Source organism: Colossoma macropomum, unplaced genomic scaffold, assembly GCF_904425465.1.
Source record: "Colossoma macropomum unplaced genomic scaffold, Colossoma_macropomum, whole genome shotgun sequence".
NCBI classification, from domain to species: Eukaryota; Metazoa; Chordata; class Actinopteri; order Characiformes; family Serrasalmidae; genus Colossoma; species Colossoma macropomum.
Window position 1 is genome coordinate 2,538,036 of NW_023494803.1, and position 15,066 is coordinate 2,553,101.

Here is a 15,066-nt window from a genome sequence, read left to right on the forward strand (position 1 = left end):
GTTTGTGAGTCTTTCTGCCTTTAGTTTGGTCTTCAGCAAGTGAAAAGCAAGCTCAGTGACGTTGAGGTCAGGTGATTGGCTTGACCATTTCAGAACTTTCCAGTTCTAAATTCTCTCAGGTTTACATTCCTGAAGGTGTCTGTTGAAGGTAGATTTTGTCAGTGATCTCCCAGCCTCCTCTTTAATGTCCTTGACTTGATTAGATGTTGTGAAGGAGTTTTTCTTCACCACAGAAAGAATTCTATGATCATATTTTTCATCTGTGGTCTTCCAGGCTTTTTGGTGTTACTGAGCTCACCAGTTCAATTCTTCTTATTCAGAATGCCCCAAATTGTTGATTTGGCCACTCCTCAAGTTTTTGCTATCTCTCTAATGCAGGGGTGTCCAATCTTATCCACAAAGGGCCGGTGTGGGTGCAGGTTTTCGTTTCAAACAAGAAGAGCACATCTGATTTCAATCATATAATCAGTCGGTCTCAGTCTTTACACAACTGAGCATGTGAGCTCCTGCTTTGTTGCAATGGAAACCTGCAGCCACATCAGCCCTTTGCAGATATGAGTGGACACTCCTGCTCTAATGGTTTTGTTTTTGATGGCCCTCTTTAATTGCATTGACACCTCTTTGGACCGCATATTGAGAGTTCTCATGAACAGCTACTGAATGCATAATCAAAAAATGCTAAAAATAATGTATATTGTCTATAATGTCTATAATTCCTAAATGGTTAATGCAATATTTTTGTTAAACTCCTTGAATTAAAACTGAATGTCTGCATGTCCGAATGTCTGCACGTCCACTGCTTATTTTCATATCCACTGTGGTGCTGTACAGCGGCAAAATTTGGCTCACAAAACCTGCCACTGTACAATTGCTCATTGAGCTAACTGTATAATAAAAGAAAAGGTGATTTTGAGCCATACCTCATAAGCATAGTTCCTGTAAAGTCAATCAAATTTCTCCAAAAGCTTGGCCAGCTGTTCCTTTCCCACACTTATGATAATGCTGTAGCTCATGAGGAAGTTCTTCTAGGTCTCACTTTGGGTATATAAACCATGGTGTCACACAGTGGCTTCAGCAGATGGGAAAGATGAAGCTCGGAATGATAATTCTGCCTCTCTTGGTAGGGGTCAGCTCTGGAGGTGAGAACACTCTACACTTTGAATCTGGCTGATTGTGGTGTTATTATAATGATTAAAAAAAAAAAAAAGGTTCTGAGCTGCATTGACAACCATGTCTATGTTTATCATTTCAGCATCTCTCAGGCCATGGTCAGTAAATATCATATCATATAAAAACATGATGCTGATAATGTAACTTACGCACTTCTCTCTGTCTGGCAATGATAATATCATTATTTATAGAGCACTTTTCATACTTTAATCTTAACAGTAATTGAAGACACTATGACTATTGATTTAAAATCATATATGGCAATGACAGATCACATTAAAAAGATAAATACCAAAGATATAGGATTTTAATTGAATGCTAAGCTAAACAGATTTTTCAATTGTTTCTTATAAATGTGCACTGAGCTTGACTGTCTAATAAAAGTGGAAGTGAGCTCCACAGTTCAGAAGCTTAATAACTGAAAGAGGCCTCTCCACGTTTCCTGTGTTTTTTACAGAAGGTATTTGCAGAAGGACTGTGGTTAGACCCCTTTTCACTCTGTCTTTGTCTTTATGTGTCTAAAAAATAGAAAATAATTCTCACCAGCTTGATTTTTACCTGCCATACCGGTTATATATGCACATGTATCATAAAGAGTCAGGCATATATTTCAAAACATATGGACATATATGCAAGTGTCAAATATTCTATAGAAAATGTATATAATAATACAAGTATCATGTATGCTCTGATAGGTGGGTGAACACCTTTGTTTAATATATGGATCATAAATGTATTTCTGCAGCATGGTTGAATGTATCTATGTTACAGTTCTAATTGTTTGTTATTTGCTTTTAAATATTCAATTGTTTCAATGTGTCAGGGAACATTTTCATTATTTCATATTGTAATAATTTTATGGCGTATCCTATAATGTGCATGTTTTCAGAGTTTAGTTATGTAGTTCCACTAGCATATCACTGTTGTCATAAGAAAACCTCCAAAATGGTAACTTTACAGGAGGAGGAAAAAACCTACTTCACTTTTAATGTAAGTCAATGGAACCAGACATTTTCCCGAGTCATTCTGGGCCGTTTCTTTTGCTCCATTCTTCATGAAATTTACACACAATGTAAAGGGAAACAGGCATTTTCAAATTATGTTAAAAACTAAAAAACAACAGCAATATACGAGTAATATATGTGTGAATAATGTTTACTATCATATATTGTTAAATATATGTCCAATATATGAAAATGGCCAACTTCAAGCTGGCACATGTGATAAATATAAGCTCGATGTGATAAATGCTAGTAAATGTCATATATTTGAAATGCATATGTTACCAAATATCTGATTTCTGAATGAGATTATGTGTAGGTATATGTAATTATTAGACGTAGACCTTCAATTTAGGCCACACATGTTAAAACTTAACTGTAAGATAATGCTAATTTCTGCTAGTGTCCCAGCGATATTTTTAATAATATATTAGCATTAAGTTGACACTGGTGTACATTAACAATTTTGCCAGTCTAAATCAAACACAAGCATTTATACAGCACTTTTCATATCAGTGACAGCTCAAAGTGCTTTACAGACAGGTGATAAAACTCAACAGTAATAGAAGAAACTATGAGTATTTATTTAAAATCATAGAAGACAAAAACACATGAAAATAAAAGATAAATTACAAGAGAGACATTTTGTTTAAGTGCTAAGTTAAAGAAAGGTTTTTAAATGTTTCTTGAAAGTGTGCACTGAGCTTGACTGTCTAATAAAAAGTGGAAGTGACTTCCAGAGTTTAGAAGCATATTAATAGAAAGAGGCCTCTCCACGTTTCCTGTATTTTACAGAAGGTATTTGCAGAAGATCAGCATCAGCAGTATTGTTCTTTTTAGGAAGCCAGTAAGAAGAGCTGCATATTAATCAACTTGGCTTGTAACAAATCCATGAGAAGTCTCTTAGCGTCGCTCTGAGACAGAAAAGCTGAACTTAACTGTATTTGCAGAAATGTATTGTCTTTATTTTGTTACATTAAATGAAGCTATCACTGTTTATCACAACAGCAAAGTCATTCCCAAACCCTGTGTAGCTCTCTTTTATTATTTAAAACAGAGAAGGCAAAGCACTTACAGGTCATCAACACTAGGAAGCAATTAGTTGAAATTGTTTTTCCCCTTGACTTCATACAGTAGAGACAGAAACCAGAAGTAGTCATGCTGCTATTTTTCTGAATGTAAAGGTTTACTTATCTACAGTTAAAATAAAGAGTTAATTGTCTAAAGGGTAATGTTTTATTTGTTCTTAAAAATAAAGGTACAGAAACTGTACCGTGGCCCCAAAACCACCAAAATCCATATCAACGGGGCCCCACTGTCCCGCTTCATACTTCATCAGTGTTTCAGCTTTTTCATTTTTTAGTTGTTGAAAATGTTGTGACATCTGAGAAATATCTGAGACATACTTGATAAGCCTGTCAACAGTCTTGATAATCAGAAGGAATGGAAATATAATTGTGTGTCAACAGCATAGCTATGACAACTGATATCACCTAGAACAAAGAGAAAAGCAAAGGCCCTAAAACTGAACCTTGTGGGACTCCACAAAGAATGTTAGTTTTTTTGATGAATGATTTCCCCATGAAACCAATAACTGATGGTGTAGCGTAGAGCAAGATGAAGAGGCAGGATGCATGTCCTTTGGTTTATGAAAACAATGAGGACAGCAGATCCACAAAAGCATTTAAACAAAGAAAAAACACTGATGAACAAAATGCTAAAACAGAAAGGAAACAAAAGACAGAAGGACATGAAGAAAACTAGAAAACCAACAGGTGATAACAAATCAGAACACCAAGCAAACACAAAGCACAGTACCAGGGGGATTTACACACAGGGAGCAAACAAAAAACACCTGGGGCTAACGAAAGGGTGGGGCTATAAATTACTCACAGGTGGAAAAGATGACAAGGAGGCAGGAAACAAACACAGACCAAAACATCAATGCGATATGAGGCATCCCACGCTGCTTTCAGATGCGTTAAGGTCAGTTAGAACAGTTAAAAACTAAGAAAACTGGGTAACACTTCACTGTAGAGTGCTGTTCATAAGGCTACATGACACCTACATAAGGTTGTCATTACAACTGACATATCCCTACATAACAGGCGTCAACTGTCATAAAGTCTACTTTAGCTGACTTTGATCAAAATTTGCAAATGTAACCATTATAGCAAATGACGCTTATTGGAACAAGCATTTATAAACAGTTATGTACGGTTATATCAGTTGTCATGATAAGCTTATGTAGGTGTCATGTTGCCTTATGAACAGCACCCTACAGGAAAGTGTTACTGAAAATTGTTCTAAGGAGCACAGTTGTAAAGAAACTTGAGCAAATGAGTAAATATTCAACAAAATAAGATAAAATAAGATGAAAGATCAATAAAATATTAAAAAGCTAAATGTAATAAAAAGTATACGAGCAAACACACATGTGCGACCTGTTTTATCTGAAAAAAATTCTTTCAACAAGTGAGAAAGAGTGAGTTTTCGTATAGTGGAACTGTGATTAGACACTTTTTCACTTGTTCTGTGTCTTCCTGAGGCTCAAAAAATAGAAATTACTTCTCACCAGCTTGATGTTTCTTTGCCATCATAAACAGATTTATTCATAGAATACATGATGTACAAGGATATTTGCCCAGATAAAGGTGATATATACATCAGAAATCTATGTAATGGTGGAATACTTCCCAGTACAGTTCCAACTGTTACAATATCACCTGTTTGTTTTAAATATTCAATAGTTTAAATGTGTCAGGGAACAATTTTTTTTTTACTGTTTTATGATTTTATTGCATAGCTCAAATGTGCATGTTTTCAGAGTCTAGTTATGTAGCTGTTATATTGATTTTCTCTTCGTTACAAAGTATGTGGAAGAAATAAAGATGTACAAGAAGCTTGTATTATAAAACTGTAACGAGCCAGAACCGGACAGACACTCGCATGTACAATCAGGAAATGAGGCTTCCCTGATTTGAACATTAGCAATACTCGTGGTTAGCAAATAAACATGATTGTGGTAAATAAAGGCATAGGTCAAAGCCTAAATGAGCCAAATACAAAAAAGAGACAGACATTACAAAGATGTAAGCAGGCAAACAGGATCCAAAAGGCTAAAGGCCTCAGCACTTCTTGCGAAACGAAATTCTCGAGGGTTGTGCGAAGCCAAAAGCGCCTTCACAAGCTTACAAGCTCGCACACTTTCTGCAATTTGGTGTTGCGCGTCGTGGATAATCCACATGATGCTATGACATTTTATAACAAGTTTCATGACTGCTGGAAAACGATTCTTTCACAGTTCTAACTATGGCCACGGTTGAGTTCAGAATACTGCCATTTAAGGTGGAACAGGAAAATTCGAACAAGAAGCTGGTGAATAGGAAGCCAACTTCAGCCTCTTCCTCTTGTGAACCTAAATATAAGATAACCTGTATGTTTTGGTGCTTAGTACTAGTTAGTACTACCGAATAGCCAACTTAACATCTTGCATTTAAGAAGTATTCATTGTTTATTTAACAAATGCGCATTTCACGGTGAAATATTAGTGTGTCTTCCAAAGCTAAAGGTCCTCAAAGTTGTCCCTTTTTGTTTAATGGCATGCCTCTTTTTTACCAACCAATCAGAGGCTTTGTCACATAGCGTCTTCTTCCACAGTTCGCCCAGCTGCCATGTGTGCAGCACGGTGAACGAAGCCTTCACAAGAGTGTCTGCGCTTGTTTGTCTGCAGTTGTTCGCAATTACATCATATTGTTCACTGAAGCCAGGCAAACGTCTTCTCCGCAAGAAGTCCGCTGAGACCTTAAGGCAAAATGGCAAAGTTGAAAAGTCCAAAAACACAGTCAGATAGATGGGAAGGCAAAAACACAAGAAGAAATGCTCAGTAGCTCTACAGGGAGAAGCAATACCTCACAATGAGCTAGACTGAAGCCCAGGCTTATAAACTAACTACACCTAGTCACATGACAAACAGGACAGGTGCAACGGATCAGTATTCAGGACAAGGTGAGCGACGATTGGTGGATGGTGGTGGTGCCACAGTCACATGACAAAAACATGAAGCTAGCATATATAAGTAATATATGCCATCCATACGGGAATGTTTGCTATAATATATGGTTAAATGTGTTACACATATATGTTGATATATGGTTGAAATACATTGTGGCGTATTTGAAGTTGGCATGTGTGAGGAATATGAGTTGGATATCCATATATGCTAATCAACATCATATATTTGAAATGCATACATTACCAAATATCAGATGTCCATATACAATCATGTATAGTTATTGTGACTTTTAGAACTGGGCCTTCAGTTTAGGCTACACATGTCAAAATTCAACTGTTAGATAATACTAGTTTCTGCTAGTGTCCCAGTAGGATTTCTAATAGTGTGTTAGTGCTAAAGTGACACTGGTGCACATGAACTATTTCGACATCTAGATCAGAAACTTGAATCTTGGAAAAGACACTTCACATGTTATTTGAAACTTGCAACATTCACTGAAATATTTTCTTTTGTATGTTGTGGTTTTGCAGTGGCTTTCCGTAAGTGAACTCGTCTTTTGGTGGCCTCTTCCCCCATTTTCCCCTGCGAGTTACTTCCCTTTTCTGTTGTGTTTCTGTGGGTGGGCCCCTATCTGGAAGAGAAAGACCCCACCATTACAATAAAAAAACCTTTCCTTAAAGAGAAAATGCAATACTCTGTTTTTGCTTCTGCGCAGATACTACAGTATAAACTTTTACTACGTTTTCCTATGTAGATACATTATGTGTAATTTAATCAATATAGCAGTTAATTCTAATGGCATGTTTTAGCTGTGGTTTTACTTTATACAGGGAGATTCACTCGAAAGAGGCCCCAAATATTCTGTTGTCACTCTTGTTAGGATGAAGCAATCCGAACCAAAAAATAAGATGTTTAATTGATTGCATTACATGCGATGCTGGAAGTGATCATTTTCTGCCAGACACATTTCGTCACAGCACTCCATGTTCCTGACCGTTCCTTGCCTGAACAACGGCGCCTACCTCATTGCAGGGGCATCCCAGCTTCTTCTAAGTTCCATATACTGAGGAACACATTGCATGTTGTTTTGTTTAGATTGCTTCATTCTAGCGAGAGTTATTACAGAATATTCGGGGCCTCTTTCGAGTGAATCCCCCTGTACTTTATAACAACTGTATCATTCTGCTGAGCAGACAACAGACAACCTTGACAAGTTTCTCCATTGTATTTACCTAAACGAAGCCAAAACCATATTCTTAACTTGTAGTGAAGAGAGTGGCCTTTCATAACTGTGCTATGTCATTTCACTCCAGGAAGAATTATGACACAACCTAATGTCAACAAAAAAACTGTCACTTGCCATAGAACTGTCACTTAACAAAAACTTTTATAATCAGTTATATCAGTTGTCATGAAAGGCTCATGGAATTGTCAGGTAGCCTTATGTACAGTAAAGTGTTCCCCATTTTTTATACTATCTGTGTGCTGCATGTCATTTAGAACCACACTTCTGATCCCAATCACTCAGATTAATTAATGTTTATACCTGTTCAAGAATGTAAATTTGTTACCTTTATTGTTGCTTTAATGAATGTCCAGCTAGTACACAATGCATTTGATGCATGAAGTCTCATTTGTATGAACTTAAATGCATTTGCCACCTTATAGTTGGAGCATCATGCGGTGGAGATCTGACTAACCCAGGAGGAGAATTCTTCAGCCCCCAGTATCCTAATAACTACCCTAATGATGCAGATTGTACATGGAGACTTCTGGCGTCAGAGACGCAGGTTGTTAACTTGACCTTCACGTTTGTTGAGTAAGTCACAGCTTTCCTTCACATTTACATACAGATGGATTTGGCCATTTCAGCTGAGTTTATTCATTCAAACTGTTAGAATATGCAGTATTAGACAGTTTATTCCTAATGATTCTAAATCCACTTGTGAGATGAATCCAGGTGTAAGCTCATATGCATAAGCTGTTGCCCTGAGCTGGAATAGGTTTATTTTCTCAAACTTTCTCAACTAACTCTCTCTCTCCTTGGAACTAGTTTGGAAAACTGTTGCGACTCCATCAGGGTGTATGACGGTCCTAGTAACTCTTACCCACTGCTGGGTCGCCTGCCTCAAGATGAGAGATATCGTTTCAGCTCCACCAGGAACTCTCTGACCGTAGTGTTGTCAAGTGACAGCAGTGTAACTGGTCAAGGCTTTTGGGCACAGTGGGTGTTCTCAGGTTAGTGAGGCTCCTGTTTTCATTGCTAATTACGAAAGAGCAAGTTAACGCAAAAGCACCTGTGTCCTTTGCAAGAATCAAACACAATACTCTAAAATTCTGAAGTGGTGCTGGTTCTGAAATGTCACTGGCTTTCCCACACTCAAAGCTGGTGTACAAAAATATAATTATCCTGACAGAAAGAGGGATGGACATGAACGCAGATGTATTAATGAACACAAACTAAGAACACATACACATGTTTTCTAAGCCGCTTATCCTTCTGGGTCGCAGGGGGGAGTGGAGCCTAAGCTGAGATAGTAGAGGAACGACAAAGAGCTAAGGCTGGCAGGACTACAACCTACACTAGGCAGAATTAAGAGCAAAGGGAGGCAGGTCTAGAACCTAGGCAATGATTAGAGGCTGTAGGGCAGAGCAGGATCTCTACAAGACAAATCCAGAGTGGATTGGTCCAGCATTTGTTCCAAAGGGGCTGCATTAAAAAACATCTTAACACCTGAAATCTTACCTCTTTAGTCAACTTCAGTTAGGAACGAATATAACAGCTATTACAGAGTTACAGTTCTGAAGTTCAGAATTTTATTCAAACTCCAGAAAAGACGACTGATTTTTAGTCAGGAATGGCTGGGCCTTAAGGTGGAAAAGGTTTAGAACCCTTGGTGTAGAAAGGTCTGCAGGCACTGACCCTATATAAATCATTGTTTTAAGGCCTACAAGCATTACATTATTTAGTTATTGTTCAGAATCATGTTGCATGTAGACCTGATTCCACACAATTCTAGACTGGAGCCTAAATCAGAACAGTCAGGAAAATGTCAGAGAGAAAAGTCGGCATAAAGGAAGGAGAGTGTGTTTAAACTCAATCAGTGGAGAGAAGATAGTACACAATGCGTTTGGCTGTGCATTTGATATATTAAGACTTTTTATTACGTTTAAGACTGATTTATGCAAACTTAAATGTATGTGCCACTTTACAGTTGGAGCGCCATGCGGTGGAGATCTGACTAACCCAAGAGGAGAATTCTTCAGCCTCCAGTATCCTAATAACTACCCTAATAATGCAGACTGTACATGGAGACTTCTGGCATCAGAGACACAAGTTGTTAATTTGACCTTCACGTTTGTTGAGTAAGTCACAGCTTTCCTTCACTTTTATGTACAGATAGATTTAGCTATTTCAGATGAATTTATTCACTGAAATAGCAAGATTATGCAAAGATTATGCAAGACAGTTTTATCTCTATCAGTGCAAATCAGTGGCTATATTGCTTTCTGTTGTTAAGTGTGTCAATTATGATATGAAACAAAGTGTGAGCTCATATGGATGTGACGTTCGCGGTTTTCTTAAACTTTCTCAATTCTCTCTCTTTCTCCTTTGAACTAGGTTGGAGACGTGCTGTGACTCCATCAGGGTGTATGACGGTCCCAGTGCTGCTTACCCACTGCTGGATCACCTGCCTAAAGATCAGAGACATCAATTCAGCTCCACCAGGAACTCTCTGACCATAGTGTTCTCAAGTGATAGGAGTGTAACTCGTCAAGGCTTTCGGGCACAGTGGGAGTTCGCAGGTTAGTGAGGCTACTTTGCCTCATTGCTACTTATTGATGAGTGATTTAATACAAACGTCTGCATCCTTTGCAAAAATCACACAATACTCTACATTTTTAAAATGGATGCTGGTTCTGAAATATTACTGGCTTTCCTCAAACTCAAAGCTGCAGCAGAATAATATAATTATCCAGACAAAAAGAGGGATGGACACAGAGGGTTTAATGAACACAAACTAAGAACACAAGGTCAAGAGCCTTGGAGGCCTGCATGTACTGACACTGTATAGATCATTATTTTAAGGCCTACAAGCATCACATTATTTAGCTATTTGTTTAAAATCATGCCGCATGTAGACCTGATTCTGCACAGTTCTAACATTTTGTCGCTTTAAGCAGACTGGTGCCTAAATCAGAACAGTGAGGAAAAAGTCAGAGAGAAAAGTCGGCATAAAGGAAGGAGAGTGATTAAACTCAATCAGTGGAGAGAGGATAGTATACAATGCGTTTTGCTGTGCATTTGATGCTTTAAGTCTTATTTATGCTAACTTAAATGTAAAATTTACAGTTGGAACATCATGTGGTGAAGATCTGACTAACCCAAGAGGAGAATTCTTCAGCCCCCAGTATCCTAATTATTACCCTCATAATGCCTATTGCACATGGAGACTTCTGGCATCAGAGACACAAGTTGTTAATTTGACCTTTACATTTGTTGAGTAAGTCACAGCTTTCCTTCACTTTTACATACAGATGGATTTAGTCAATTTGAAAGAATTTATTTATTGAAATAGCTAGTTTATGCAATATTACAGTTTATTCTGTATGAATCAGTAGTGAAATTGCTTTCCGTTGTTAACTGTGTCATGTGTGATATGAAACAAGGCGTGAGCTCATATGTTACGCTGGCCTGAGTTGAAATAGATGTCTATTGGCAAACCTCAATTCCCTCACTTTCTCTTTGGAACTAGTTTGGAGGCATGTTGCGACTCCATCAGGGTGTATGACGGTCCCACTGATGCTTCCCCACTGCTGGGTCGCCTGCCTCAAGATCAGAGATATCACTTCAACTCCAGCAGGAACTACCTGACCGTAGTGTTCTCAAGTGACCACAGTTTTACTCATCAAGGCTTTCAGGCACAGTGGGTGTTCCCAGGTTAGTGAGGCTACTTTGTCTCACTGCTACTTATTAAAGAGCAGTTTAACACAATCAGCAGCATGCTTTTTTAAGAATTATACACAACAGACTAAAATTGTAAATGGATAGTGATTCTGAAATATAATTGGCTTTCCCACACTCTAAGCTGCTATACAATACTATAATCATCCAGACAGAAACAGGGATGGACATTAGTGCAGAGGTTTTAATGAACACAAACTAATAACACAGATCAACAAAACCTAACATAACAGATGTGAGGTCAGGTAAGCAGTGGAAACCCTGGGAAAACTAGTTTTGTTCAAGTTAAACAAAGCAATGTTATGAGGGCAAAACAAATGATAAAGGAAGTAGGGCTAAGGAAAATTGTACCTACTTAGCTAACAGCAAGACTAAACGCAGGGCTAATGGAAGTCAGAAAGAGAGGAAAAAGATTAGACAAAAAGTAAGCAAGGCTAGGCGGGACTAGAACCTAGGCTTGGAAGGATACAGAGCTAAAGCTGGCAGGACTAGAACTTTGACTAGGAAGAAAACAAAGCAAAGAGAGGCAGGATGAGAACCAAGTCTAGGCAATGATTAGAGGCTGTAGGGCAGAACAGGGTCTACAGAAGACCATTCCAAAATGTACTGATCCATCTTCTGTTGCAAAGGGCCTGTAATAAGGAAACATACTAACTCTGAAGTTTTATTCCTGTAGTTAACATGACAACTTCAGACAGAAATAAATACAGGACGGTACCTATTACAGAACAACAGTTCCTAGGTTCATAATCTTATACTAACTCCAGATAAGAAAATGGTTTAATTTCTATCAATTAGTAGACGCACCTTGACGAAGAAAGGTTTGAGACCCTCTGGTGCAGAGAAGCCTGCAGGCACTGACACTGTATAGATATTTTTTAGGGTCTTCTGGCTTTAAATTAATAAATTATTGTGTGCATACATGTTGCATGTAGATTTATTTCAACACAACACTAACATTGTCACTTTTAGCAAAATTTGGACCTATATCAGGACAGTCAGGGACAAGTCAGAGAGAAACGTCAGCACAAAGAAAAAACAGGAATTGAAACTCAATCAGTGTAGAGACGATAGTACACAATGTGTTTAGCTGTAGCCTCATTTGTGAAAACTTAAATGCACGTGTCACTTTACAGTTGGAGCATCATGCGGTGAAGATCTGACTAACTCAAGAGGAGAATTCTTCAGCCCCCAGTATCCTAATAACTACCCTAATTATGCATATTGCACATGGAGACTTCTGGCATCAGAGACACAGGTTGTTAATTTGACCCTCACATTTGTTGAGTAAGTCACAGCTTTCCTTCACTTTTACATACAGAGGAATTTAAACATTTCAGACTAATGTCATCATTCAAATCTTTATAATATGCAAAATTAGACAGTTTATTCTTTATGACTCTAAATCAGTTGTGAAACTGCTTTGCATTCTTAACTGTTTCACCAGTGATATAAAACCAGGTGTGAGCTCATATCTGTTCTGCTCTGAGCTAGAATAAATTTATTTTCATAAACTTTCTCAATTCTCTCTCTTTCTCCTTTGAACTAGGTTGGAGACGTGCTGTGACTCCATCAGGGTGTATGACGGTCCCAGTGCTGCTTACCCACTGCTGGTTCCCCTGCTTCAAGATCAGAAACATCAATTCAGCTCTACCAGGAACTCTCTGACCATAGTGTTCAAAAGTGATAGGAGTGTAACTCGTCAAGGCTTTCGGGCACAGTGGGAGTTCGCAGGTTAGTGAGGCTACTTTGCCTCATTGCTACTTATTGATGAGTGATTTAACACAAACGTCTGTATCCTTCCTAAGAATCACACAATACTCTACATTTTTAAAATGGATGCTGGTTCTGAAATATTACTGGCTTTCCTCAAACTCAAAGCTGCAGCAGAATAATATAATTATCCAGACAAAAAGAGGGATGGACACAGAGGGTTTAATGAACACAAACTAAGAACACAAGGTCAAGAGCCTTGGAGGCCTGCATGTACTGACACTGTATAGATCATTATTTTAAGGCCTACAAGCATCACATTATTTAGCTATTGTTTAAAATCATGCCGCATGTAGACCTGATTCTGGTGCCTAAATCAGAACAGTGAGGAAAAAGTCAGAGAGAAAAGTCGGCATAAAGGAAGGAGAGTGATTAAACTCAATCAGTGGAGAGAGGATAGTAAACAATGTGTTTTGCTGTGCATTTGATGCTTTAAGTCTTATTTATGCTAACTTAAATGTATATGCCACTTTTCAGTTGGAGCATCATGCGGTGAAGACCTGACTAACTCAAGAGGAGAATTCTTCAGCCCCCAGTATCCTAATAACTACCCTAATAATGCAGACTGTACATGGAGACTTCTGGCATCAGAGACACAAGTTGTTAATTTGACCTTCACGTTTGTTGAGTAAGTCAAAGCTTTCCTTCACTTTTATGTAAAGATGGATTTAGTCAATTTGAAAGAATTTATTCATTGAAATAGCTAGTTTATGCAATATTACAGTTTATTCTGTATGACTCTGAATCAGTAGTGAAATTGCTTTCCGTTGTTAACTGTGTCATGTGTGATATGAAACAAGGTGTGAGCCCATATGTGTATGTGGTTAAGCTGCCCTAAGCTGGAATAGATGTCCATTGGCAAACTTTCTCAATTCCCTCTCTTTCTTTTTGGAACTAGATTGGAGGAATGTTGCGACTCTATCAGGGTGTATGACGGTCCTACTGCTGCTTACCCACTGCTGGGTCGCCTGCCTCAAGATCAGAGACATCACTTCAGCTCTACCAGGAACTCTCTGACCGTAGTGTTCTCAAGTGACCTCGGTATAACTGGTCAAGGCTTTCGGGGACAGTGGGTGTTCCCAGGTTGGTGAGGCTACTTTGCCTCATAGCTACTAATTAAGAGATTCAAGATTCAAGAGAGTTTTATTGTCATATGCACAGCAGAAACAAGCAGTTACACTGTACAATGAAATTCTTACTTTGCTGTTCCTCCATTCACCAAATATAATCTTAATACAGTTATGCGTGCAAAGTTGAAGAAAATTAAAGTTACATGTGCGTAGTGCAAATATGTAGAGCAGCGGTTCATACAGTGCATTAACAGATGTAAACAGTAGTGCTCTGTGCAAGTAACAGATGTAAACAGTAGTGTTCTGACAGCAGCAGTACAGTGTATGTAAGGTGCAGTTATTGAGTGCAAAGTCGGCCAAAAGTTAAACCAGTTCAGAGTGGGAGGGGGGAGGAGGTAGTGTGTGAGGTGTTCACAAGCCTGATGGCCTGTGAATAGAAACTGTTCGTCAGTCTTGTAGTCCTGGACTTCACACTCCTGTAGCGTCTGCCTGAAGGTAGGAGTGTGAAGAGTCTGTGCTGGGGGTGTGTACTGTCCCTGATTATGTTGTGGGCCCTCCTGATGACCCTGGTGTGATAAATGTCCTGTAGTGAGGGGAAGGCTGCTCCTGAGATGGACTGTGCAGTTTTGATCACACACTGGAGAGCCTTTCTGTCCTGAGCAGTGCAGTTTCCATACCAGACTGTGATGGAGCTGGTAAGAACACTCTCAATCATACTCCTATAGAAGGTGCTGAGAATTTTGGCTGGCATGCCAAATTTCCTCAGCCTTCTCAGAAAGTACATTCGCTGCTGGGACTTCCTGATGATGGGGTGTGTGTTGTGAGACCATTAATGAATTAAATTAAATTAATGATTAATTAAAGAACTATTAATTAAAGAATGATTTAACACAATCATCAGTGCACTTTTCCACACGATACACTAAAATTCTGAAATGGATGCTGGTTCTAAAATATGATTGGCTGTCCCATACTCAATCACACTCAGTATCTGTGCCTTGACAAACAGATGTCTGAGACCCTCTGGTGCAGAGAAGCCTGCAGGCACTGACACTGTATAGATATTTTTTA

General features: G+C 38.5%; 1 protein-coding gene across 3 annotated transcripts in view; it reads left to right on the forward strand.

The window, feature by feature from the left end:
* The first annotated feature begins 1,056 nt into the window (after positions 1-1,056).
* Positions 1,057-15,066, forward strand: part of LOC118823298 (cubilin-like) — a 70,495-nt gene continuing 56,485 nt past the window's right edge. For 2 of the 3 annotated variants that reach the window (XM_036592802.1, XM_036592803.1), the window contains exons 1-11: positions 1,057-1,139; positions 7,855-8,005; positions 8,240-8,424; positions 9,402-9,552; positions 9,809-9,993; positions 10,541-10,691; positions 10,944-11,128; positions 12,289-12,439; positions 12,702-12,886; positions 13,403-13,553; positions 13,824-14,008. In XM_036592802.1, the coding sequence (XP_036448695.1) occupies positions 1,079-1,139; positions 7,855-8,005; positions 8,240-8,424; positions 9,402-9,552; positions 9,809-9,993; positions 10,541-10,691; positions 10,944-11,128; positions 12,289-12,439; positions 12,702-12,886; positions 13,403-13,553; positions 13,824-14,008 (1,741 nt within the window). In that variant the 5' untranslated portion in view covers positions 1,057-1,078. The remainder of the gene's footprint in view (positions 1,140-7,854; positions 8,006-8,239; positions 8,425-9,401; positions 9,553-9,808; positions 9,994-10,540; positions 10,692-10,943; positions 11,129-12,288; positions 12,440-12,701; positions 12,887-13,402; positions 13,554-13,823; positions 14,009-15,066) is intronic. The other variant, XM_036592804.1, reaches the window with a different exon arrangement.